Source organism: Neoarius graeffei, chromosome 7, assembly GCF_027579695.1.
Source record: "Neoarius graeffei isolate fNeoGra1 chromosome 7, fNeoGra1.pri, whole genome shotgun sequence".
In the NCBI taxonomy this organism is placed as follows: Eukaryota; Metazoa; Chordata; class Actinopteri; order Siluriformes; family Ariidae; genus Neoarius; species Neoarius graeffei.
The window spans coordinates 34,003,906-34,031,431 of record NC_083575.1 but is presented as its reverse complement, the minus strand read 5'-3'; the positions used below and the strand labels follow the sequence as shown (position 1 = coordinate 34,031,431).

Here is a 27,526-nt window from a genome sequence, read left to right as displayed (position 1 = left end):
ATTATTTTGCCCTACCTCGAGAGAACATCCTACCAGTATAAATATGCACTTCCCTTAGTGTTAAGGTGGTAGAACATACATGCACTCTAATTTTATTTTTTTAAAATACACACACACACTCACACGTGCTTGAAAGTTTGTGAACCCTTTAGAATTTTCTACATTTCTGCATAAATGACCTAAAACAATCAGATTTTCACACAAGTCCTAAAAGTAAAGAGAACCCAGTTAAACAAATGAGAAAAATATTATACTTGGTCATTTATTTATTGAGGAAAATGATCCAATATTACATATCTGAGAGTGGCAAAAGTATGTGAACCTCTAGGATTAGCAGTTAATTTGAAGGTGAAATTAGAGTCAGGTGTTTTCAATCAATGGGATGACAATCAGGTGTGAGTGGGCACCCTGTTTTATTTAAAGAACAGGGATCTATCAAAGTCTGATCTTCACAACACGTTTGTGGAAGTGTATCATGGCACGAACAAAGGAGGAGATTTCTGAGGACCTCAGAAAAAGCGTTGTTGATGCTCATCAGGCTGGAAAAGGTTACAAAACCATCTCTAAAGAGTTTGGACTCCACCAATCCACAGTCAGACAGATTGTGTACAAATGGAGGAAATTCAAGACCATTGTTACCCTCCCCAGGAGTGGTCGACCAACAAAGATCACTCCAAGAACAAGGCGTGTAATAGCCGGCGAGGTCACAAAGGACCCCAGGGTAACTTCTAAGCAACTGAAGGCCTCTCTCACATTGGCTAATGTTCATGAGTCCACCATCAGGAGAACACTGAACAACAATGGTGTGCATGGCAGGGTTGCAAGGGGAAAGCCACTGCTCTCCAAAAAGAATATTGCTGCTTGTCTGCAGTTTGCTCAAGATCACGTGGACAAGCCAGAAGGCTATTGGAAAAATGTTTTCTGGATGGTTGAGACCAAAACAGAACTTTTTGGTTTAAATGAGAAGCGCTATTTTTGGAAAAAACACTGCATTCCAGCATAAGAACCTTATCCCATTTGTGAAACATGGTGGTGGTAGTATCATGGTTTGGGCCTCTTTTGCTGCATCTGGGCCAGGATAGCTTGCCATCATTGATGGAACAATGAATTCTGAATTATACCAGCGAACTCTAAAGGAAACTGTCAGGAGATCTGTCCATGAACTGAATCTCAAGAGAAGGTGGGTCATGCAGCAAGACAACGACCCTAAGCACACAAGTCATTCTACCAAAGAATGGTTAAAGAAGAATAAAGTTAATGTTTTGGAATGGCCAAGTCAAAGTCCTGACCTTAATCCAATCGAAATGTTGTGGAAGGACCTGAAGTGAGCAGTTCATGTGAGGAAACCCACCAACATCCCAGAGTTGAAGCTGCTCTGTACGGAGGAACGGGCTAAAATTCCTCCAAGCCGGTGTGCAGGACTGATCAACAGTTACCGGAAACGTTTAGTTGCAGTTATTGCTGCACAAGGGGGTCACACCAGATACTGAAAGCAAAGGTTCACATACTTTTGCCACTCACAGATATGTAATATTGGATCATTTACATCAATAAATAAATGACCAAGTATAATATTTTGGTCTCATTTGTTTAACTGGGTTCTCTTTATCTACTTTTAGGACTCGTGTGAAAATCTGATGTTTTAGGTCATATTTATGCAGAAATATAGAAAATTCTAAAGGGTTCACAAACTTTCAAGCACCACTGTACATATATCACACAGATTTTTTTTATTTGGGGAGCGGGGGTGTAAACATGTCTTTCCTGTAGAGTTTAAAGTGGTATATATGAACCTTCATATTGTCCTAGGGCGGGGGTGGCCAACCCGCGGCTCGCGAGCCGCATGCGGCTCTTTGCCCGGTGTCATGCGGCTCTTACGTTCATATCAAAGTTTGTGGTTTTTTTTTTTATGTGCGTGTGCGCTTTGCTTGAGTTCAGTATGGTATTTTCGTCAAATGCATCTTCGCTTTGCTTGGGTATGTTACGGTATTTTCAGGTCATGTCAAATGCGCATGTGCGTGAGATAATTGCTAAGTTTTTGGGCAAGGTGTGTCTTGTGTCAAGTAGCCTCTCAAAATGGCAATGAAAAAATGCACAGCAAAACGAAAATATGAAGACGAACATAGGACATTTTTAACAGAGTAGGAGAGTTTATACTTTTTTGTTGAACGTAATGGCGAGCCATTCTGCCTTATATGTCAATCGTCATTAGCTCATTTCAAAGCTTCCTGCCTCCCTGAATAAGCAAGGAGCCAGATATGCAACACTAATTGAAAACCTGCACGTAAGCTTTGTAACCCGGTTCCGTGATATACTGTACAACTGAAAAGGCCACAGGTTACGTTCCTCGTCGACCCATTCAATGCGGAGATGGACTGTTTGAAAGCCCCGCTTGTCACAGATGAGGCTGCGGCTGAGTTGGAGATGATCGATCTTCGTGAGGAAGACCAACTGAAACCTGTTTTGAGGGAAGGCACCATTGAGTTTTGGAAAAGTGTGCCATTGGAAAAATACCCGAATGTGAAACGGGCTGCGCTTAAGACACTGTCAATGTTTGGGTCAACATACGCCTGCGAGTCTGTGTTCTCTACCATGAAACACGTGAAGTCAAAGCATCGTTCTAGTCTGACTGACACCCATGTGAAAGAACTGCTTCGAGTGGCAACGACGGAATACAAGCCAGATTTGAAGAGGATTGTTCAAGGCAAGGAATGTCAGAAGTCCCACTAAGCCACATGCATAGTAAGTGCACACGATATTGATTGCTGTAAATGACTGGCCTGTGGTATTAGTACTGACTGAAGGAGTAAATTTCTCTCATGTTGGTGTGTGACATTTACTATTAATCTGGCTGAGCAGAGGTGCGTGCTTGAGCGTGTGTGTCTGTGAGAGAGAGAGAGAGAGGGGGGGGGGGGGGGGGGGGCGATGTTCATGTGTGGTCATGTGTATGGTGTGGCTTTTTTTTGGTAATGCCATGAGTCCCACTAAGCAGCATGCATAGTAAGTGCACACAGTGTTCATTGTTAAAAATGACTGGCCTCAGCCTGTGGTCTTAGTACTGTAGGAGTAAATATGTTGGTGTGTGACATTTACTATTAATCTGGCTGAGCAGAGGGGTGTGTGTGTGTGTGTGTGTGTGTGTGTGTGTGTGTGTGTGTGTGTGTGTGTGTGTGTTTGTGTGAGAGAGAGAGAGAGAGAGAGAGAGAGAGAGAGAGGAAGGGATGGGTGATGTTCGTGTGCCCATGTGTATGATGTGGCTCTTTGCGGTAATACAGTAAAAAATGTGGCTCTTGGTCTCCAACTGGTTGGCCACCCCTGTCCTAGGGTAAATGTTCTCCTTCAAAAATCCATGCTGATCCTTTGAGAATGCATCTCCAAGCATCCTAACCCAGCCTCGACCCAACCCATACTCATTAAACCAGGTTTAACTCCGCTCTAAAATATTTAGGAAGGTGCACATTTGATAAAGATGATCCACTGTATATGCATACAAAGTATATGCATATAAATATTTCACTAGAAAAAAAAAATCCTTAAAAATGGAACACCAGTAAATGGATCATACAGATTTTATTAGTTGAATTAACTGATTTAAGTAATTACCTCGCCAGGGGTGGAGTCCGGGGGAGGTATTGTTTTTGGTGGGGTTTCTTTGTTTGTTTTTTAATGATATTACGGGAAAACGGCTGGACCAATCTTCATGAAACTTTCAGGATAGATGGGCATTGGTCTCAAATACAGCCAACATTTTGTGGGTCATCGGGTCAAGGTTTTTGTGGCTACTGCCTCACATAGAGGTGCAAGCCACTACATCATTGTGCTGTTAGGGCCTCTGCATGCTCTTGCGACAAGGCTTTCGCAGATAGCTTTTCGCAGACAGTTGTAATTTATCGTTGAGCGGGGAGTAATAGGCGTGCGCGATGTTATTCACCGCCACAACGCAAGGGGGTGCGAAGTCGCGAAATCACTAGGAGTAGTTGGTGGGTGTGGTTAGTGGAGTGTTTACCCTCCGGTTACTTATAATGACTAGAACTGGAGTCGTGTAGATGTACGTACTTCCTCAATCAACCGCTCTTCGTGCTGCTCCATCTTCGCTCGTGTTTTTAAAAATGGCGGTCATGAAAACAAACCAAACCGGGAAAGTAGGGAAGCGGAAGTGCGTGTACAGCGGATGTAGAGTGGACCAGTCAGAGCCCTCTTGTCTGCGACGCTTCTGCGGTGGTCACAATTTTTGGGAGGTGCACGCAGAGCATCTGCGAAGGTGGGGGGGCTACGCAGACGCTATCTGCGAGGACTGCATTGTCAGCATAAATTGGCCTTAAAAGTATAACAACAGTCGTGCAGTACAGTGTGAGAGCAGTACATTGTGTTCTGATTGGCTGAGAGCAGTAAGCAGTAGCGTGTTCTGATTGGCTGAGAGCAGCAGAGAATCAGAACCATGTTTACTGGCCAAGTATGTTTACACACAAGGTCAAAATCAAGGTCACCAAAAAGGTCAAAATCGTTTTTGCGCGATATCTTCCTTCACATTCATCCTAAGTGCTACTGGGCGAGGTTTGTTTTGCCTGGCAACACTGCTTGTAATTTTGTGAGTTTGGTACAATCGCAATATGCCCATCTGCTTCGGTCGTTCAATTAATTCAAATTCAGCAAATATTTACAGATGTACATAAAATAGTGACTGATCTGTTACGTGCTTGCAGTTAAATTGAGTCGGACATTTTCATAGGTCGGAAGAGATTTTAAAAACACCGGCTCTAGCAAAGACGCATTTACCCTAGGACAATATGAAGGCTCATATATACCACTTTAAACTCTACAGGAAAGACATGTTTACACCCCCGCTCAATGCTGATGCTGTCCTGTAAATAGTTTTCTAATCAGCAATAAATATAATTTCTGATCAACCCATATCAATTGCATGCTTAAAATAACATACTGGTTAAAGCCCTGCCCGTTTCAAGACAACCAGACCAACTTCCGGGTTAAATCCCGCCCACTCTCGGATATGGATACAGATAATTCATATGGTTAACAGACACAGATAATGCTGTACTCACTCATCCCTAGTATTCAGTTTTCTGGAAAGTGTGCCCATTCGTGATCTGATCCCCCAAGACAGGACCTGCCAAAATAGCTCCATAAAGAAAGCCTTAGACTGAAGATCTAAAGGTCCCTGGATCAATCCCCATGTTTTTGGGGGCAGCCATGGCCTAAAGGTTAGAGAAGCATCCACGGGCCTAAAAGGTCACCAGTTTGATTCCCTGTGGGGGGAGTGAATGAACAGCTGTATCCATGGCTGAAGTACCCTTGAGCAAGGTACCTCACCTCCAACTGCTCCCCGGATGCTGTAGCATCGGTGCCCACTGCTTTGGACGTGTGTGCTCACTGCTTCAGATGGGTTAAACGCAGAGAAGGAATTTTACTGTGCTCATGTACATGTGACAAAAATAAATACTTCAAAGAAAAATTTTATAACCAAGTGTAAACAGGGTCTATGATGCAAGCTGGTATATAAGATTCCACAGATGTGTGAGGCATGTAGCTTCAGTGAAGATTATACCTTACCGATATACCTTGGCTGATTTAATCCAGGGAAAATGTGTGTATTTCATATTTTTCACTCTTCACATTAAAGGAACAGTCCACCGTACTTCCATAATGAAATATGCTCTTATCTGAATTGAGACGAGCTGCTCCGTACCTCTCCGAGCTTTGTACGACCTCCCAGTCAGTCAGACGCGCTGTTACTCCTGTTAGCAATGTAGCTAGGCTCAGCATGGCCAATGGTATTTTTTGGGGCTGTAGTTAGATGCGACCAAACTCTTCCGCGTTTTTCCTGTTTACATAGGTTTATATGACCAGTGATATGAAACAAGTTCAGTTACACAAATTGAAACGTGGCGATTTTCTATGCTATGGAAAGTCCGCACTACAATGACAGGCATACTAACACCTTCTGCGCGCTTCGACAGCGCATTGATACCTTCACTCCTGTTTTTTTTCTCTCCCCCGCCCCCCCTAACTTCCGTCAATACAACCAACGTGACCACCAAGACAAGTAGCCTGCACTCCTTGGAACACAGTCTAGTCGGGGGGGCGGGGGAGAGGGGGGAGAGGGGGAAAACAGGAGTGAAGGTATCAATGCGCTGTCGAAGCACGCAGAAGGTGTTAGTACGCCTGTCATTATAGTGCGGACTTTCCATAGCATAGAAAATCGCCACGTTTCAACTTGTGTAACTGAACTTGTTTCATATCACTGGTCATATAAACCTATGTAAACAGGAAAAACGCGGAAGAGTTTGGTCGCATCTAACTACAGCCCCAAAAAATACCATTGGCCATACTGAGCCTAGCTACATTGCTAACAGGAGTGACAGCGCGTCTGACTGACTGGGAGGTCGCGCAAAGCTCGGAGAGGTACGGATCAGCTCGTCTCAATTCAGGCCAAGTTTACATTAGACCGTATCTGTCTCATTTTCTTCGCGGATGCACTGTCCGTTTACATTAACCCCTTGGTGACTGACCCTGTGAAAATGGTTCCTCCAGGAACGATGACGTTTCAGTTGTCAAGACAACGGAAAAACTAAAATACAAAAACAGAAAGATACGTCACAATGCTCTTGTGCACAAAACAAAATGCTCTTGTATTTTAGTTTTTCCGTTGTCTTGACAACTGAAACGTCATCGTTCCTGGAGGAACCATTTTCAAGGGGTCAGTCACCAAAGGGTTAAAACGCCTGGAAACGCCGGGAAACGGGAATCCGCCAGGGTCCACGTATTCGATCCAGATCGTGTCTGGTCCAGTGCTGTGTAAACATTGAGAATACGCGGATACGCTGTGCTGAGCTCTAGCTGGCGTCGTCATTGGACAACGTCACTGTGACATCCACCTTCCTGATTCGCTGGCGTTGGTCATGTGACGCGACTGCTGAAAAACGGCGCGGACTTCCGCCTTGTATCACCTTTCATTAAAGAGTATAAAAGTATGAAAATACTGCAAATACTGATGCAAATACTGCCCATTGTGTAGTTATGATTGTCTTTAGGCTTGCCATCCTTCCACTTGCAAGTGGTAAGTGACGCGCAACCCGACATGCACTGAGATCTCACACACAGCGGCTCAGTCCCGAATCACTGCTCGTGCGCTTCACTCGCGTGCTCTGTGAGCTGCGCAGGGCCGGAGTGCGCACCCTCCAGAGGGCGCTCGCTGTTCAGGGCGGAGTGATTTGGAGCGCAGGATGCCTGCGGAGCCGAGCGTATCCGTGTATTGGTGTTGCTATGTGCACACGAATCGTGTATTGGCGTTGCTGTGTGCACGCTAATCGTTTTAAAAACGTTAATCTGATGATCCGCTGATACGGTCTAATGTAAACCCCACCTCAGAGAAGAGCATATTTCATTATGGAAGTACGGTGGACTGTTCCTTTAAAAACAAACTGCACATCAACTGTGATGCTCTTCAGCACGTAGGATATGAAATGAGTGATGAACACAGTAAAAGCTCATACCCCGGTTCATGGCTGGTGGTGTCGCAGCTTCTCGAGCTGTCTCCTGAACCCATTCTGCGTCTCTTGGGCGCCTGGCTGCCGTCACTTGAATTCTCTTCAGTGTCATCCTAAAGAAAGTACAAACTCATAATGGGAATGACCCTAACTCATAACTACGTCATCGCTTGTTTACAGCAAGGCATTATCTCATCTCATCTCATTATCTGTAGCCGCTTTATCCTTCTACAGGGTCGCAGGCAAGCTGGAGCCTATCCCAGCTGACTACGGGCGAAAAGCAAGGCATTATGTAAATACTTAATTTAATTTATCTACAAGTTTTCTCTATTTTCTATTCTCTGTTTATCCTGTAAGGATGCTGCAGGAATTTTAATTTCCCTGAGGGAACCCTCCCAAAGGGATCAATAAAGTTCGATCTAATCTAATCTATGGGCGATACCCAGGGTCCGCCCCGCTGTATTGTTTACTTTCGCCTTTGTTAAACACTGCACTGTTCTGTCTAACCGGTTTTAACCATGCTGCCTAAAGTGAATTGCTGTGTGCCTAACGGTGTCTCCACAAAGAGAACACCTAATTTGAGCTTTTATCAGCTGCCAGTCGAGAAGAAAGAAATGGATAAGTTTAATCTGCAACAAAACCCTTCGAACCGAATCGAAATGGACAAGTGTTTGTAGCTTACATTTCTCTGGTGGGAAAAAGACGTACTTAAACTGTGACCCAGCAATATTTCCATGGTCTGCGGAACAGCCTTCGGTTATAGAAGATTATAACAATCAGCACTGTTCATCATCTGAAACTAGCGATATTCCAAAGCCTGTAAAACGAAGAAGCATTCTTTAGCCTTTGCCTCTCAATGTGCCAAAGCGCTCGGCAGCCGAACGAGCCTGTCGGACCGATAAAACTCCCAAACCACGAGGGGTTCTCTTTCGGGTATGTATGACGTTCAGTGTACTTCACTAGCAGCATTTATTGAAGAAATTGCATTTATACTGAACATGACACGGCAGATCAATGGGTTTCCAAAGATGATTTTTGTAATGTTCCCTGATATCAAGATTTATTTAACTAATCACTCATTTATAAAATGTTTTGATGCTGTTCATCTTGGCCCGGGATCACGAAGCAATCGTAGACTTAATGTAACTTGGTCTACAGACATTACAGCCAGTTTCAGAGAGGCTACATACAACCCCGATTCCAAAAAAGTTGGGACAAAGTACAAATTGTAAATAAAAACGGAATGCAATAAATTTACAAATCTCAAAAACTGATATTGTATTCACAATAGAACATAGACAACATATCAAATGTCGAAAGTGAGACAATTTGAAATTTCATGCCAAATATTGGCTCATTTGAAATTTCATGACAGCAACACATCTCAAAAAAGTTGGGACAGGGGCAATAAGAGGCTGGAAAAGTTAAAGGTACAAAAAAGGAACAGCTGGAGGACCAAATTGCAACTCATTAGGTCAATTGGCAATAGGTCATTAACATGACTGGGTATAAAAAGAGCATCTTGGAGTGGCAGCGGCTCTCAGAAGTAAAGATGGGAAGAGGATCACCAATCCCCCTAATTCTGCGCCGACAAATAGTGGAGCAATATCAGAAAGGAGTTCGACAGTGTAAAATTGCAAAGAGTTTGAACATATCATCATCTACAGTGCATAATATCATCAAAAGATTCAGAGAATCTGGAAGAATCTCTGTGCGTAAGGGTCAAGGCCGGAAAACCATACTGGGTGCCCGTGATCTTCGGGCCCTTAGACGGCACTGCATCACATACAGGCATGCTTCTGTATTGGAAATCACAAAATGGGCTCAGGAATATTTCCAGAGAACATTATCTGTGAACACAATTCACTGTGCCATCCGCCGTTGCCAGCTAAAACTCTACAGTTCAAAGAAGAAGCCGTATCTAAACATGATCCAGAAGCGCAGACGTCTTCTCTGGGCCAAGGCTCATTTAAAATGGACTGTGGCAAAGTGGAAAACTGTTCTGTGGTCAGACGAATCAAAATTTGAAGTTCTTTATGGAAATCAGGGACGCCGTGTCATTCAAACTAAAGAGGAGAAGGACGACCCAAGTTGTTATGAGTGCTCAGTTCAGAAGCCTGCATCTCTGATGGTATGGGGTTGCATTAGTGCATGTGGCATGGGCAGCTTACACATCTGGAAAGACACCATCAATGCTGAAAGGTATATCCAGGTTCTAGAGCAACATATGCTCCCATCCAGACGACGTCTCTTTCAGGGTAGACCTTGCATTTTCCAACATGACAATGCCAAACCACATACTGCATCAATTACAGCATCATGGCTGCGTAGAAGAAGGGTCCGGGTACTGAACTGGCCAGCCTGCAGTCCAGATCTTTCACCCATAGAAAACATTTGGCACATCATAAAACGGAAGATACGACAAAAAAGCCCTAAGACAGTTGAGCAACTAGAATCCTACATTAGACAAGAATGGGTTAACATTCCTATCCCTAAACTTGAGCAACTTGTCTCCTCAGTCCCCAGACGTTTACAGACTGTTGTAAAGAGAAAAGGGGATGTCTCACAGTGGTAAACACGGCCTTGTCCCAACTTTTTTGAGATGTGTTGTCATGAAATTTAAAATCACCTAAATTTTCTCTTTAAATGATACATTTTCTCAGTTTAAACATTTGATGTGTCATCTATGTTCTATTCTGAATAAAATATGGAATTCTGAAACTTCCACATCATTGCATTCCGTTTTTATTTACAATTTGTGCTTTGTCCCAACTTTTTTGGAATCGGGGTTGTACAATTCCCAATATTCAGATAGATCTGTTTTCTCGATAAAGTTTAGCTGGTGCAAGATACGTCCTCAGAAATAAGACATTCTAAGAGTTGATGTTTTTACTGTACAGTGTGGTAGACTCGGTCTAGACTCTTACCTTCTCACCAAGCTTGATTTGGATTCAGATTTTCCTGCTGTAAACCCCTGACATACTATCCATCTCTTTAAATCACCAGTTCCACTGTCTTCCATGACAGAGCACAGCAAAATCGCTCCCCTCACATAAAATTAATCTGACATCCGTCATATCACCCAACTACCAACCCCGGCTATCCCCCATAATGCACTGCAGTAAACAAGTTATGACATAGTTATGCTCAGGAGCTATTCTGCTTCTTTCAGTCAGTCTGGCCTGAGTTCCCCAAAAGTATCGCAGCACAAAGATCATCGTTAAATGATCGAGCAAGCAGCACAATGAATGCTCTCTCTTATTTAAGATGCTCTTAACATTAAGAGGCTTTTGGGAAACCCAGCTCTGATTAGTCGTCTCAGATCACTGATGAGAGCAGACTGTTTTGGCTCCTTACCATTTTGTTTTTCTAAACCAAACCTTTTAATTACCAAAAAAAAAAAATCGATGACGTACTACAAATATGCATGGGGGGGGGGGGGGGGGGAACACAATTAGACTAATAATCCTGCTGTGCCTGTGCTTCATTTGAGTTTTTCCTGATAAATATAGTAGTATGAAATAATAGCATACTTGTCAACCCTCCCAATTTCGGCGGGAGGCTCCCGATTTTAGCCTCCGTCTCCCGATCGTATTTGTTAAAAACTGGATAATCTCCCGGTTTGGGGAAATCCCTACCGCCAAGTTAAAAATACTCTCGATTATGTCCAATCAGAATCGTGTGAGAAACACTGCTGACATCAACTGATTCTTAACCAATCAACGAGCAGAATGACAGTCACTTCCATAATGTAGGATTCACCCAGGCTGTCCGACATTTTTTACAAGCAGTCATTCATCATAGCCACTAAACCCAATACCAAACGGCAAAAATATGAATGCAGATACCAGGTTGCATGGGAGAACGAATCTCCATGGATAAGCAAATGTTCGACCAGCCAGTTACACATTTTAAGGTAAAGATACATTAAATCAGAATATAATGGACATTTGAGTGTGAAATTAAACTAGTCTTCCCTACCATTTCAGAAACAAACTGTACAACTTCTAAAGTGTTGTGAAATTTTGCATGACAGGGAATGTGTTTGAGTGTATTTGAAGTGTGTGGTCGTGTCTTAGTGATTTAGCTATGTTTGAAAGTTTACAAGTGAATTATCTGGAAAGTGACTGATTTTGATAGAGTTTTAAGTGAAAGATTACTAGTGAGTGGATTTCGGTCGGACTAAAATTTTGCATTCGAGTGAATTTCTTTGCGGAGTATATTTTGATAGTATGGTAGTATTTATAGCGCCATTTTTTTTATTTTGTTTGAAAACTTTCAGTCAAAGTTTGCAAATGAGCAAATTCCTTTGATGCATTCCGACAGGATTTGGACAGGATTTCTAGTGCTTTTTAAAAATTCTGTTGGAAAGTGTTTCGTGAGAGAGATGCATTTTAGTTGTACTAAGACAGTGCAGTATTTATTTAATTAATTATTTTGGTTAAATCTTATATAAATTAAAATTTTAATATGATATTATAGTGGGGCGGCACAGTGGTGTAGTGGTTAGCGCTGTCGCCTCACAGCAAGAAGGTCCAGGTTCGAGCCCCGTGGCCGGCGAGGGCCTTTCTGTGCGGAGTTTGCATGTTCTCCCCGTGTCCGCGTGGGTTTCCTCCGGGTGCTCCGGTTTCCCCCCACAGTCCAAAGACATGCAGGTTAGGTTAACTGGTGACTCTAAATTGACCGTAGGTGTGAATGTGAGTGTGAATGGTTGTCTGTATCTATGTGTCAGCCCTGTGATGACCTGGCGACTTGTCCAGGGTGTACCCCGCCTTTCGCCCGTAGTCAGCTGGGATAGGCTCCAGCTTGCCTGTGACCCTGTAGAACAGGATAAAGCAGCTACAGATAATGAGATGAGATGTCCTGGCTAAGACCTCATAAATAGCCTAGTGTAAACTAATTGGTGTATTAACTGTTTTATCCACTCATTGTCTGTTTTCTATCTGAAACTTACCCATTTTAAATCACTCTTGGTTTAATATCTTATATTACTCTATCTATCTATCCCGAGGCCATGACTATGGTAAAACCATAATAAATTGCAATGGAATTGAATTTATTGACTGGTTATATAATGACCTTTCTTATTTTAACATAAGATACGTATTTTAGCCCTTAATTTGGGAAATAACTGGTACCACTGAAAGCAAATAAAAATAAATGTATAGTTTATTCACAAATGCACTCTATAAACCATAAGCATATTGAGTTTGGGTCTTGGCCATCACCAACATGCACCAGAGTACAGGAAATCACAAATATTACATAGAAAATTGCCCCCCATTCAACTACACACCCACTTTTGGTGAAGGGTATGACTTTCCGAAATTTTCCCTTATTTTGAGTTAAAAATCTGAGAAATATCCCTTTTTTTCAAACCTCAAAGTTGACAGGTATGGCTCACACCATCATGGCGTTTGTTTTGATTCTCAGAAAGCGATGCTGGTTTTGTTATCATTTATCGTGGTCAAATAAAACATGTTATGTCCACAAGACTTAAGTTTGTTTGTTTTTTCTTAAGCCACAGGCTGACAATACAGAAACATTAACCCTTAACAACCTTTATATTGTGCAGCCACTGAGAGCGCTCAGTCAGGCCGAGGGGTTAGCAACCGAGCAACACACAAAGAAACAGGCTAGACGCGCACGCGCGTTTATTCTTTTTGACTTATCCACTCAATTAAACCGCGTTTCTTTTCTAATTCATAAATAACATGACATTTTGTGACAAAATACACCATACAATAATTGCACATACCTTCAAGGACTGTGCTCCTGGTGTTGCAGGATTGCTATCGCACTGCCTCGGCGACAGAAGGGTGGCCATTTTGATTTTAACGGACCGTTACAATAAATTCACTCCGGCTGGAAACTGGGGACAGAAGAAGAGTTCCGCCGATTACGAAAGAAAGCACAACTTTATTCATCACACACTTGTGAAATTCCTCTCTGCATTTAACCCGTCTGAAGCAGTGAACACACACATGTGATCAATGAGCGCACACACACATACATACATACATACCCAGAACAGTGGGCAGCCATGCAAACAGTGCCCGGGGAGCAGTTGGGAGTTCAGTGCCTCGCTCAAGGGCACTTCAACCCAAGGCTGTCCCATATTAACCTAACCGCATGTCTTTGGACCGTAGGGGAAACCGGAGAACCCGGAGGAAACCCATGCAGACACCATGCAAACTCCACACAGAAAGGCCCCCACCGGCCGCTGGGTTCGAACCCAGAACCTTCTTCCTGTGAGGTGATAGTGATAACCATTACACCACCGTGTCACCCTGTATTGATGACATAAAATGATAAAGCTTTAAAAAACAAACAACCCTCCCCCCCCAACATTAAGCTATCTAGCTAGTTGGCCAAACCAGTCATTGAATTAATATATTATGTATGGGCAAGAGTGTCAGCTTGGGGTAAGAGAGAGGAAAGACAAAAAAAGTAAATTTCTAGATGTAAAATGTGTCCTATATGAACTAATGTGCTTTCCCTTCACCAAGTGCTGTAAGAAAAACTGATTGCAGCTCAGTTTACATTCAATCCTGTGCCATACAGTCAGCAAATTAATATTTCTATAACTGATTAGTGAATAATACATAAGGCTAGTGATAGTATACTGATAGGTATTTCTCAGAAAACTGTCCTCCCAGAATTTACCATGGTTCATCCATCCATCCATCCATTATCCATAACCGCTTATCTTGTGCAGGATTGCGGCCAAGCTGGAGCCTATCCCAGCTGACTATGGGCGAAAGGCGGGGTACACCCTGGACAAGTCGCCAGGTCATCACAGGGCTGACACATAGACACAGACAACCATTCACACTCACATTCACACCTACACTCAATTTAGAGTCACCAATTAGCCTAACCTTCATGTTTTTGGACTGTGGGGGAAACCGGAGCACCCGGAGGAAACCCACGCAGACACCATGCAAACTCCACACAGAAAGGCTCCTGTCGGCCACTGGGCTCGAACCCAGAACCTTCTTGCTGTGAGGTGACAGTGATAACCACTGCACCACCCTGTATTGATGATAAGAAATGATAAATCTTAAAAAAACAAAACAAAAAAAACACATTAAGCTATCTAGCTAGTTGGCCAAACTGGTCATTTAATTAATATATTATGGATGGGCAAGAGTGTCAGCTTGGGGTAAGAGAGAGGAAAGACAAAAAAAAGTTAATTTCTAGATGTAAAATGTGTCCTATATGAACTAATGTGCTTTCCCATCACCAAATGCTGTAAGAAAAACTGATTGCAGCTCAGTTTACACTCAATCCTGTGCCATACAGTCAGCAAATTAATATTTCTATAACTGATTAGTGAATAATACATAAGGCTAGTGATAGTATACTGACAGGTATTTCTCAGAAAACTGTCCTCCCAGAATTTACCACGGTCCATCCATCCATCCATTATCCGTAACCGCTTATCTTGTGCAGGGTTGCAGGCAAGCTGGAGCCTATCCCAGCTGACTATGGGTGAGAGGTGGGGTACACCCTGGACAAGTCGCCAGGTCATCACAGGGCCGACACATAGACAACCATTCACACTCACATTCACACCTACGGTCAATTTAGAGTCACCAGTTAACCTAACCTGCATGTCTTTGGACTGTGGGGGAAACCGGAGCACCCGGAGGAAACCCACGCGGACACTATGCAAACTCCACACAGAAAGGCTCCTGTCGGCCACTGGGCTCGAACCCGGACCTTCTTGCTGTGAGGTGACAGTAATAACCACTGCACCACCCTGCACTGATGATATGAAATGATAAATCTTAAAAAAACAAAACAAATACAAACATTCGGTTGGCAAAACTGGTCATTGAATTAATATATTATGTATGGGCAAGAGTGTCAGCTTGGAGTAAGAGAGAGGAAATACAAAAAAAAAAGAAGTAAATTTCTAGATGTAAAATGTGTCCTATATGAACTCATGTGCTTTCCCATCACCAAATGCTGTAAGAAAAACTGATTGCAGCTCAGTTTACACTCAATCCTGTGCCATACAGTCAGCAAATTAATATTTCTATAACTGATTAGTGAATAATACACAAGGCTAGTGATAGTAATAGTGTAGTATACTGACAGGCATTTCTCAGAAAACTGTCCTCTCACGGTTTAAACAAAATTTGGAATGAATTACCTTCAGAAATAAAATCAGTAGAAAATTTTCTCCTGTTTAAGAAGAAGGTAAAACAGCATTTTTTTAACATTCTATTTGATGAGGAAATAGCAGATTATGTGTATTTTTAGTTTATATTCTTTAATTTCATTTTTTATTTATTATTATTATTATTATTATATGTGTTTTTTCCCTTGCTTTTCTTGTTTTATTATTATTATTATTATTATTATTATTATTATTATTATTATTATATGTGGTTTTTTCCTTGCTTTTCTTGTTTTTTTTATTATTATTAGCATTATTAATATTGTTCAGTATTATTTGTCATGGTATTAGTTTTCACATTTTTGCTATGCTTCCCCATATACAGTTATATAATTATCAAATTATTTTTTATTTTGTTATTTTTTAATTGTGTGTAGTTATTTTTTGTCTGTGATAAGGGACCACAATGGAAACAAGTTTTTATGCTTTTTTGTGTCATCCCTGCCACACCTGTACTGTTTTTATTGTACGTTTATGGCCAAATAAACAAAACAAAACAAAAACAAAACATTACTTAAATGTAAATACATTGTGAACCCCTTTTATTCTGGGTTTTTGCAGTTTCCTGGTAGAAAGTTCCTGAGCTGAATGAAGCGCCTGGTGTTGACTGGGAGTGAGTGTGAAACGGTCCAGTGCCTGACTGAGTGTCTCCAGCAGCAGGAAGTGAAAGCCTGCTGGCCGCTCGGGCTTTAGTTTGCTCATAAACTTGATCAAAATTTGTCGGTTCTACAACTTGAAAAATGGACAGCCAAGGCAGGAAAGTTGTGGTTTGTGATAACGGAACCGGGGTAAGTCTCCTAACTTTACATTTAATCTCAATTTGTGCTCGTTTCGACATTTTGAATAAGCCGCAAAACATGAAAGAATGGACGCTGACAGGAAGTTAGCTGGCTAGTTCAGTTTGCTGTCAAAGCCCAAGTGGAGCCCTTGCACTTTAAAGTCAGACATTTTTCCTCAACTATGAATTATGTAAACGGTGAATGATGGAGCTGTACCATATTTGTCTTAGAAATGTAAAAAAACAACAAAAAACCATTGAATTTTGTAATTTTTCTCTCAATGTTGTCCAGCTAGACTTGCTAACTTCATCATACGCAGCTAATCTCTGTTAGCTCTCCGCCTTGGTTATGAAGAGATGTGCTTATGGTTTGTTTTCGAAATAGTTGGGATAAAAAATAATTTATTAGCAAAGTGTGATAAGAACTGAAACAAGCAGCGTTACTGAAATAGTCTAGCTCGCAGTGTTTGGTCTGTAACTTGCTAGTTAGCTAGCAGCTGTGTGATTGTGACTAGCTGTGTGTGTTCTATTCAAGCACAGTGAGTGACCCAGATATCGTGTTGTGTCATTTGCACGACTTGTGCGCCATTACGCTTTAATGCTAGCGTGTAAGTGTGCATCCTGCTGCTGCTAAGTGAGTTACTTCCTTAGTCACCTTTGCCATTGCTGCTCAGGAAAGTGAGCAGGTGTGACAGGAGCCTGTCACGGTTTATAGTGACTCTGTTGTTGAATGAAAAGTGGTTCATTTCGCCAGTGAAACAGTAGATAGAGTTAAAACGGGAAATGAAATATAATCAGTGTTTGCAACTCTTCTTCTTTTCAAGGGGAAATAGCCAATGCATGCACAGAAGTCGCCGAGTGACGTCACGGGCACTTTGCATATGCATTGAATAGTCATGAGATTTTTTTTTTTTGCATATTAAATGAAAACATTTTTCTGAGGATATCTTGAATTGCATAAAGTTTGAGGTTTATCAGAATAGAAAACGACACCAACTATGGGTTAAAAGTAGCCTGGCAAGCCAGACTAAGGTGGGGTTTACATTAGACCGTATCAGCGGATCATCAGATTAACGTTTTTAAAACGATTAGCGTGCACACAGCAACACCAATACACGATTTGCATGCACATAGCAACGCCAATACACGGATACGCTTGGCTCCGCAGGCATCCTGCGCTCCAAATCACTCCGCCCTGAACAGCGAGTGCCCTCTGGAGGGTGCGCACTCCGGCCCTGCGCAGCTCACAGAGCGCGCGAGTGAAGTGCACAAGCAGTGATTCGGGATTGAGCCGCTGTGTGTGTGATCCCAGCGCATATCACTTACCACTTGCAAGTGGAAGGATGGCAAGCCTAAAGACAATCATAACTACCCAATGGGCAGTATTTGCAGTATTTTCATACTTTTATACTCTTTAATGAAAGGTGATACAAGGCGGAAGTCCGCGCCGTTTTTCAGCAGTCGCGTCACATGACCAACGCCAGCGAATCAGGAAGGTGGATGTCACAGTGACGTTGTCCAATGACGACGCCAGCTAGAGCTCAGCACAGCGTATCCGCGTATTCTCAATGTTTACACAGCACCGGAGCTGACATGATCTAGATTGAATACGTGGACCCTGGCGGATTCCCGTTTCCCGACGTTTCCAGGCGGTTTAATGTAAACGGACAGTGCATCCGCGAAGAAAACGAGACAGATACGGTCTAATGTAAACTTGGCCTAAATGTGAATATTTAGTCTGGCCTCGATCCGTAGACATTTCCGAAGCGGGTAGGAGGAACAAACCGCTGTCTTTCAAACTGTCTCTGTGCGTATAGGCCAATGCTCTGACCAATCAGCGCAACAGTGACTGTGACATAGTCAGAGCGACAGAAAGCAGTGGGGGAGACCTTGAAATAAATAATTTTTCAAAATGCGTATTAATTAATAAACAGGTTCTAGATATTAAGAAGTTTGGAGATAATGACCACAAGTTTGGAATCTGTACCACATACACATTTTTTTCCAAGTGTTTTTCAAGGGTTTGCTTAAACTGTTTGAGAGTTTTTATTTAGTGGTGTTTGGTGAAATAATTTCCCTTAAATTTAAAATAACGGGAAAATAAGAAACAATCAAAAAGTAATATGTTTCAAAGCTGTTTATTAATTCTTCGTACTGCACAAACTAGCCCCATCCTTTTGGCTACGAGCGGAGCTAGCTGGTAGATCAGACTTTTGCCATAGCCGGTCGGCAAAACAGCGAAAACGTCCTTCTTGAAAAGGAATGAGCGGAGAGCCTCTTCCTGCTCATGTTTCAACGAAAACTCCAAGTCTAATTCTTCTAAAACTGATTCCAAAGCGGAGTCAAACGCGCGCTGTTCACTAGCCGTAGCCATCTTTCCTGCTGTGCTTTCTCCAGCGTCGCGCAGCTTTGTCGTCACTCCTGCAAAAGCCCGCCCAAAGAATCCAAACAAAAACCTTGCGTTGTGATTGGCGGGCACGATTTGATCCCCGGGGTGTTTTTGTTTATATGGTGCGAGGCTAGACCCATTCGCTAGGCAAAAAATATTTTTGGCCGCTAGGCGGTTGGGTCTAGTTTACTAGGCTAGGTTAAAAGTCTTTTTTTTTTTTTTTTTTTTTTTTAGTTTTCAGGCAAGAATGCAGATAAAATGAAGCAGAGGAGCTGGGAAACAGACACAATTGAAACCGATGTTTATGGATGATTCGGTTTTCTTACTTGTAACTACAACCATTTACTGCTTATTAAGTGAACGTGAGGTCTTGACAGGAAAATATCAGACTGTGGTCTCGCCTACAGCTCGGTCCATCCTCGGTCTGTTATTTTCCCATAAAGACCGAGGATGGATTATGCGTTTTTATTATGTTTTTATCAAATCATTAGTTTTCTTTTGTTTCAGACATCTCATCTCATTATCTCTAGCCGCTTTATCCTGTTCTACAGGGTCGCAGGCAAGCTGGAGCCTATCCCAGCTGACTACGGGCGAAAGGCGGGGTACACCCTGGACAAGTCGCCAGGTCATCACAGGGCTGACACATAGACACAGACAACCATTCACACTCACATTCACACCTACGGTCAATTTAGAGTCACCAGTTAACCTAACCTGCATGCCTTTGGACTGTGGGGGAAACCGGAGCACCCGGAGGAAACCCACGCGGACACGGGGAGAACATGCAAACTCCGCACAGAAAGGCCCTCGCCGGCCACGGGGCTCAAACCTGGACCTTCTTGCTGTGAGGCGACAGTGTTAACCACTACACTACCGTGCCGCCATGTTTCAGACATGTAAAAGTTTTTTCCTTTACCTGACATGTTTCGATGGTGTAACTTCTGTCTTCATCAGAGGCTCACCCGGATGTTGGTGTGTGCCTTTATAATCAGCTGATGTGACCCTCTGATGAAGACAGAAGTTACACCGTCGAAACATGTCAGGTAAAGGAAAAAAACTTTTACATGTCTGAAACAAAAGAAAACTAATGATTTGATTTAATAAGAAGACATAATGAACGTAACATACGTGTTTTTATTTCTAAGATTAAAATAGACGGTCATTATAATGAAGCGTGATGCTGCGTTCAGTCAAATTGTATGTGTAATGTAGTTGATTCACGCATGCAGAATAAACCGTTAGCGGTTTCAAAACTGAACTTATTTCTCTTGTTTTGTCTTTTGTGTTTCGGCCGTTTTTGATTTCCGATTACTCTTTTTGTTTGTTTTTTTGCAACACTTGAAAGCCGGCGCCTTGGAAAGAAAGTCCGTAAATCACCGACAGGCATTACGGGAAAATTCTGCCTGCCAAGGAACCAATCGGAGTGCACGATTTTACCAGAAGTAGCTTGTGCCATATAATAATACTAATGCAGAATAATGGGTTGGGTTGAGGACGGGTTCCCTTTTGAGTCTGGTTCCTCTCGAGGTTTCTTCTTCATGTCGTCTGAGGGAGTTTTTCCTTGCCACCGGCTTGCTCATTGGGGATAGATTAGGGATAAAATTAGCTCATTTTTAAAGTCATTCAAATTCTGTAAAGCTGCTTTGCGACAATGTTTATTGTTAAAAGCGCTATACAAATAAACTTGACTTTATGAGCCGAAGAAGTGCAGGAGTGAGACAAACAATGATGGTAATTGGTTGCTCAGTCAGGCTTTACACACTGGCGGTGAATCGACTGGACCTGCTGTTTCACCTCATGTAATTGTCGGCTCTGATATGATTTGAAAAGTCGTGTCAAGTGCAAGAGGGCTGCTAATATCTGCTCGAAAAGCTAAAGATTTTGTTCAGCTCTTAAAAACCTCTATATAACCTCATTAAAGGTGTCAAACGTTGCAAAATCTATCAACAGTCTCGAAGTTGGTAACGTTACATCTGTCCATCTATCTATCTATCTATCTATGAAGGTTTTATTTTGTACAGGGCTGAGTTGTCATTGTAAAGCACACTTTCTTGTTGTGAAGAGGAAGTGCAGCAGTGGAAGGCAGACAGTTTTTCAGGCAATGAATCAGGAGGAAGTGAGCTTGGCCCTAACAGCCACAGCCCGAAGCGAGAGAGAAGCTGGCCTCACTCCAGCCGACGCAGTATGACCATGTAAGGCAGGCAATTCCTCATCGACAGTCTGAAATAAAGATCATACGTGATATATTTAATAATGATTATGATTTAAAGCTCATTTATGTCCCCCTTTATACATCCATGGCAATTCAGAAAACGGACCAGAGACAGAACATGCAGAGTGTAAACACAACACATGACTCCTTTAATGATGGAATGATAAAACTTAAACAAGTAACAGAAGTGAATAGAAACATCCGATCATCTAGGGTAGTGGTTTTCAAAGTCAAGTCCGTGTGATTTGTTATTGGTTATTTACTAAATAACAGTCCATTTTATAATTATTGCTACCCTTCAGAAAACTGACCCAAAATGCATGCAAGAGTGTTTTTTTGTTTTTTTTCTTTTAAATAGAGCAATATTTTTTTCTTCTCTTAAGTAGTGCAGTGGTGAGTAAAATACTGCTTTCTGTTCCTACCTATCGTAGTTTTTATGAGTATGATAGAACCCCAATTCCAAAAAAGTTGGGACAAAGTACAAATTGTAAATAAAAACGGAATGCAATGATGTGGAAGTTTCAAAATTCCATATTTTATTCAGAATAGAACATAGATGACATATCAAATGTTTAAACGGAGAAAATGTATCATTTAAAGAGGAAAAATTAGGTGATTTTTAAATTTCATGGCAACAACACATCTAAAAAAAGTTGGGACAAGGCCATGTTTACCACTGTGAGACATCCCCTTTTCTCTTTACAACAGTCTGTAAACGTCTGGGGACTGAGGAGACAAGTTGCTCAAGTTTAGGGATAGGAATGTTAACCCGTTCTTGTCTAATGTAGGATTCTAGTTGCTCAACTGTCTTAGGTCTTTTTTTGTCGTATCTTCCGTTTTATGATGCGCCAAATGTTTTCTATGGGTGAAAGATCTGGACTGCAGGCTGGCCAGTTCAGTACCCGGACCCTTCTTCTACGCAGCCATGATGCTGTAATTGATGCAGTGTGTGGTTTGGCATTGTCATGTTGGAAAATGCAAGGTCTTCCCTGAAAGAGACGTCGTCTGGATGGGAGCATATGTTGCTCTAGAACCTGGATATACCTTTCAGCATTGATGGTGTCTTTCCAGATGTGTAAGCTGCCCATGCCACACGCACTAATGCAACCCCATACCATCAGAGATGCAGGCTTCTGAACTGAGCGCTGATAACAACTTGGGTCGTCCTTCTCCTCTTTAGTCCGAATGACACGGCGTCCCTGATTTCCATAAAGAACTTCACATTTTGATTCGTCTGTCCACAGAACAGTTTTCCACTTTGCCACAGTCCATTTTAAATGAGCCTTGGCCCAGAGAAGACGTCTGCGCTTCTGGATCATGTTTAGATACGGCTTCTTCTTTGAACTATAGAGTTTTAGCTGGCAACGGCGGATGGCACAGTGAATTGTGTTCACAGATAATGTTCTCTGGAAATATTCCTGAGCCCATTTTGTGATTTCCAATACAGAAGCATGCCTGTATGTGATGCAGTGCCGTCTAAGGGCCCGAAGATCACGGGCACCCAGTATGGTTTTCCGGCCTTGACCCTTACGCACAGAGATTCTTCCAGATTCTCTGAATCTTTTGATGATATTATGCACTGTAGGTGATGATATGTTCAAACTCTGCAATTTTACACTGTCGAACTCCTTTCTGATATTGCTCCACTATTTGTCGGCGCAGAATTAGGGGAATTGGTGATCCTCTTCCCATCTTTACTTCTGAGAGCCGCTGCCACTCCAAGATGCTCTTTTTATACCCAGTCATGTTAATGACCTATTGCCAATTGACCTAATGAGTTGCAATTTGGTCCTCCAGCTGTTCCTTTTTTGTACCTTTAACTTTTCCAGCCTCTTATTGCCCCTGTCCCAACTTTCTTAAGATGGTGTTGCTGTCATGAAATTTCAAATGAGCCAATATTTGGCATGAAATTTCAAAATGTCTCACTTTCGACATTTGATATGTTGTCTATGTTCTATTGTGAATACAATATCAGTTTTTGAGATTTGTAAATGATTGCATTCCGTTTTTATTTACAATTTGTACTTTGTCCCAACTTTTTTGGAATTGGGCTTGTATATGGACACCCATACAAGTTAATCAAAAGAACTTTAATTTTGAACTAGTTTGCCATTTTGATGACGCACATCAAGTAAGTGGGAAAACGCTGGGAGTGACGTCATCAGAGTTAAATATCGGGAATTATTCACTCATCTAACTGACAGGCGATGAGTTTATGCGCTCGTGTCGTCCACGTTTCACAAAAATCGCATCTTCTCTCTCAATTTTTCACTGATTTTTATTCTTTTTGGTAATTGATTTTTTTTTTTACTAAAATCATCATATCTCTGTAACCATAAAAGATTTTTACAACTCCACTCTCTCAAGTACTTTTGCAACTCTCACTCCAGACTTTACAAGACAGCCATTATCAAGTCCACCTGTTTCCTCTCATTTACAGTGTGATAACTGTCATTCAGAAATCAGATAAGAAAGCTCTGCAGTCCAAAATTATATGGCTGGAATGTAAAGTAAGAGAAAAGGAAACACAAATACAAGTCAATCTGAGCAACTGGGTGAATACATCTAAAAATGGTTGATTTCTCCAATAACCGTTTCAGCAGATACATATACAGGTTTTATTTCTTTATTTGTGCCTTTTTTTTTTTTAAAGTTCTTTTATTTAATCTGATTTCAAATCCATTGCATTCCTAAGAATGTAATGGATCTGGTGTGCCTAAAGGCCCGGCCCCACAATACTGATAACTATCATGATAACTATAAATAAATTGGTCCCCTGCAGTTTGTGGTTGGCGCTCACAGCAGAGTGATAACGATGCCTATAGTCCAGGCCTGCGTTTATCGCTATCGGTGAGATTTGCTTCTGGACCGACTTCCTCACCCCCCAGGCCTGGACCTGATCTGATAAGACATCTGACCAGTCAGAGAATTGTTTACATGTGACATTGTCTACTCTGAGCACGTGCTATTTTCCCCGTACATCCTTTTTGTATCAATGGAGGAGAAGCTGATTATAGAAGTATCAGAGTCCCATGCTTTATGATCAAAAGCACAAGCTGTACAAAGATAAAGCCAAAAACGAAGATGTATGGAAGATCATCGGCAGTAGAGCAGGTATGACTGGCAAGTGTGTGTGGCTGCGCGAGATTAAAACCGAGATTTTGGAGCGTGCAGCCATATACACTTTGCCAAAAATACTATCTGTGGATCATGTCAAAAAAGATTTTTTACCTAAATTAGATGAAACATAAAACTTGTCACCTTACTCAGTCACACCTGAGTCAGAGTGCTGAGCACCCACTTATACATTCACAAAAGAATATTTACATGGTAACAGCATGATAATCACTTTCCACTCTTTCAGTTTCGATTGGTCTCTCTTTCACGGTGGGAACGCCCACCGTAAACAGGATAAAATCTGTCAGCCATAGTACCTGTTTGTGTTAAAGTGCATATCCTGGACCAAATTCTTATATATGAAAGTATGTCCCTTTACGCACTCATCCAGAAGGGTAATTTTGCACAAGGCCATCTGTCTACAGCAGAAAAAAATAAAATAACAAAACGCGTCTGGAAAAATCCCAAGGGAGTCTGGAGCCAGATTCGTGACGTTACCTGTGGAAGCGCCAGCAGGCTGCGAGAGCTTGTACAGTTTCAGTGCACAGCCTGTGTAGACCAAGTTTAGCAGCTAGCGATTTTGCATTGAAATATGGAATTGTCACCTGAGTGCAATGTTACTTCACCTTTGGATGAAGAATGTAATGTTGCTACACCCTCCTACGATACATCTGTTAACCATTTTAATAATTACGTGATAACGTTGAAGAAATTTGCAGAAAACCACCAGGTCGTTTTCTCATAAACAAACCAGCGTTGATGTAGGATTCGGAGGGAGCGTGACGTCACGAAAATCAATGTTTCCCGGGAAATCCAAATGCCAAGTTTTTTCAGAGGCGGACCAATTCGCCTCAAATGGCTTGATTTCAACTGAATTTTTCTGGTATTGTGCAAGGTAAAAAAATTGCGCAAAATGTGACAGATATTTGACAAGTTTAATATAAAGTAGGAGAATTACATTGATCTTGCTCCTGAATTTACCTGTGATATGCACTTTAAAGGTTCATTTATTAGCACGCTCAAAGCAAAACACACAGGCATGTGTCTTATGTACAGTTTAGGTCCATATATATTTGGACACGGACACAAATTGTTTTTTTTTTTTTTTTTTACCTGTTTACTGAAGCATATTCAAGTTATAGTTATATAATGGACATAAAGTCCAGACTTTCAGCTTTCATTTGAGGGTATCCACATTAAAATTGGATGAAGGGTTTAGGAGTTTCAGCTCCTTAACATGTGCCACCCTGTTTTTAAAGGGACCAAAAGTAATTGGACAATTGACTCAAAGGCTATTTCATGGGCAGGTGTGGGAAATTCCATCATTATGTCATTCTCAATTAAGCAGATAAAAGGTCTGGAGTTGATTTGAGGTGTGGTGCTCGCATTTGGAAGATTTTGCTGTGAAGAAAACATGCGGTCAAAGGAGCTCTCCATGCAGGTGAAACAAGCCATCCTTAAGCTGCGAAAACAGAAAAAACCCATCCGAGAAATTGCTACAATATTAGGAGTGGCAAAATCTACAGTTTGGTACATCCTGAGAAAGAAAGCAAGCACTGGTGAACTCATCAATGCAAAAAGACCTGGACACTCACAGAAGACAACAGTAGTGGATGATCGCAGAATAATTTCCATGGTGAAGAGAAACCCCTTCACAACAGCCAACCAAGTGAACAACACTCTCCAGGAGGTAGGCGTATCAATATCCAAATCTACCATAAAGAGAAGACTGTATGAAAGTAAATACAGAGGGTTCACTGCATGGTGCAAGCCACTCATAAGCCTCAAGAATAAAAAGGCTAGATTGGACTTTGCTAAAAAACATCATCTAAAAAAGCCAGCACAGTTCTGGAAGAACATTCTTTGGACAGATGAAACCAAGATCAACCTCTACCAGAATGATGGAAAGAAAAAAGTATGGCGAAGGCGTGGTACAGCTCATGATCCAAAGCATACCACATCATCTGTAAAACACGGCGGAGGCAGTGTGATGGCTTGGGCATGCATGGCTGCCAGTGGCACTGGGTCACTAGTGTTTATTGATGATGTGACACAGGACAGAAGCAGCCGCATGAATTCTGAGGTATTCAGAGACATACTGTGTGGTCAAATCCAGCCAAACTGATTGGTCCGCATTTCATAATACAGATGGACAATGACCCAAAACATAAAGCCAAAGCAACCCAGGAGTTTATTAAAGCAAAGAAGTGGAATATTCTTGAATGGCCAAGTCAGTCACCTGATCTCAACCCAATTGAGCATGCATTTCACTTGTTAAAGACTAAACTTCAGACAGAAAGGCCCACAAACAAACAGCAACTGAAAACCGCTGCAGTAAAGGCCTGGCAGAGCATTAAAAAGGAGGAAACACAGCGTCTGGTGATGTCCAGGAGTTCAAGACTTCAGGCAGTCATTGCCAACAAAGGGTTTTCAACCAAGTATTAGAAATGAACATTTTATTTACAATTATTTAATTTGTCCAATTACTTTTGAGCCCCTGAAATGAAGGGATTGTGTTTTAAAAAATGCTTTAGTTCCTCACATTTTTATGCAATCATTTTGTTCTACCCACTGATTTAAAGCTGAAAGTCTGAACTTCAACTGCATCTGAATTTTGTTCAAAATTCATTGTGGTTATGTACAGAACCAAAATTAGAAAAATGTTGTCTCTGTCCAAATATTTATGGACCTAACTGTACGTACAGTGTATAGCTGTGTCTGTCATGCCACTGACTGTCCGACTGGGTCTGTTAAATAGAATAGAATGCCTTTGAACAAGACTCCAACTGCACCATTTGACGGTGGCTGTTTTAGCGCCATTAACATTAGTTTGTTCCTGAACATGACGTATGAACGGGTGAATGTGCTTCTCTTTATCAGGGAGTGTGAAGTATTCTGTCAGAGACTGATGTAAGTGCAGAAGGTGTGTTTATTAATACAAATGAAGACGGGTAAACAATCCAGAACGGCAGGCAAAATCGTAAAACAGTGGAACAGGCAGTAGGTTGAGTGAGGCACAAACAGGCTAGAAACAGGAAATCAGGGATCAGGAAACCAAACAAGGAAATAAGGCTCAGTAATGTGTCTGCGACGCAACTCAATACTTCGCAAAGTAAGTGCATTTTCACAGTTTTTATATAGGTGTGCTGATTGCGCCTTAATCCTGTGCAGGTGCGAGTTGTTTACAGCACGCGTGAGAGTTCACTTGGTGCGCGCGCTGTCCAGAGCACACCCAAGAGTATATCTGATGCACGCGCCAAGGTGCGCAGCTGTGACACTCTTGCACGAAATTAGTACAAAAATTAATGTAGATATAAATATCGTAGGCCAAATTATT

At 41.8% G+C, this 27,526-nt stretch overlaps 2 protein-coding genes across 3 annotated transcripts in view; one reads left to right on the top strand and one right to left on the bottom strand.

The window, feature by feature from the left end:
• phf10 (PHD finger protein 10) overlaps window positions 1-13,342 on the bottom strand; it is a 54,564-nt gene extending 41,222 nt beyond the window's left edge. The window contains exons 1-2 of one of the 2 annotated variants that reach the window (XM_060925533.1): window positions 13,264-13,342; window positions 7,512-7,618 (exon numbers count right to left, since the gene is read on the bottom strand). In XM_060925533.1, the coding sequence (XP_060781516.1) occupies window positions 7,512-7,618; window positions 13,264-13,332 (176 nt within the window). In that variant the 5' untranslated portion in view covers window positions 13,333-13,342. The remainder of the gene's footprint in view (window positions 1-7,511; window positions 7,619-13,263) is intronic. The other variant, XM_060925534.1, reaches the window with a different exon arrangement.
• A 2,978-nt stretch (window positions 13,343-16,320) lies between these two features.
• actr2b (actin related protein 2b) overlaps window positions 16,321-27,526 on the top strand; it is a 67,723-nt gene continuing 56,517 nt past the window's right edge. The window contains exon 1 of the mRNA XM_060925532.1: window positions 16,321-16,481. Coding sequence (XP_060781515.1) covers window positions 16,434-16,481 — 48 coding nt within the window. The 5' untranslated portion in view covers window positions 16,321-16,433. The remainder of the gene's footprint in view (window positions 16,482-27,526) is intronic.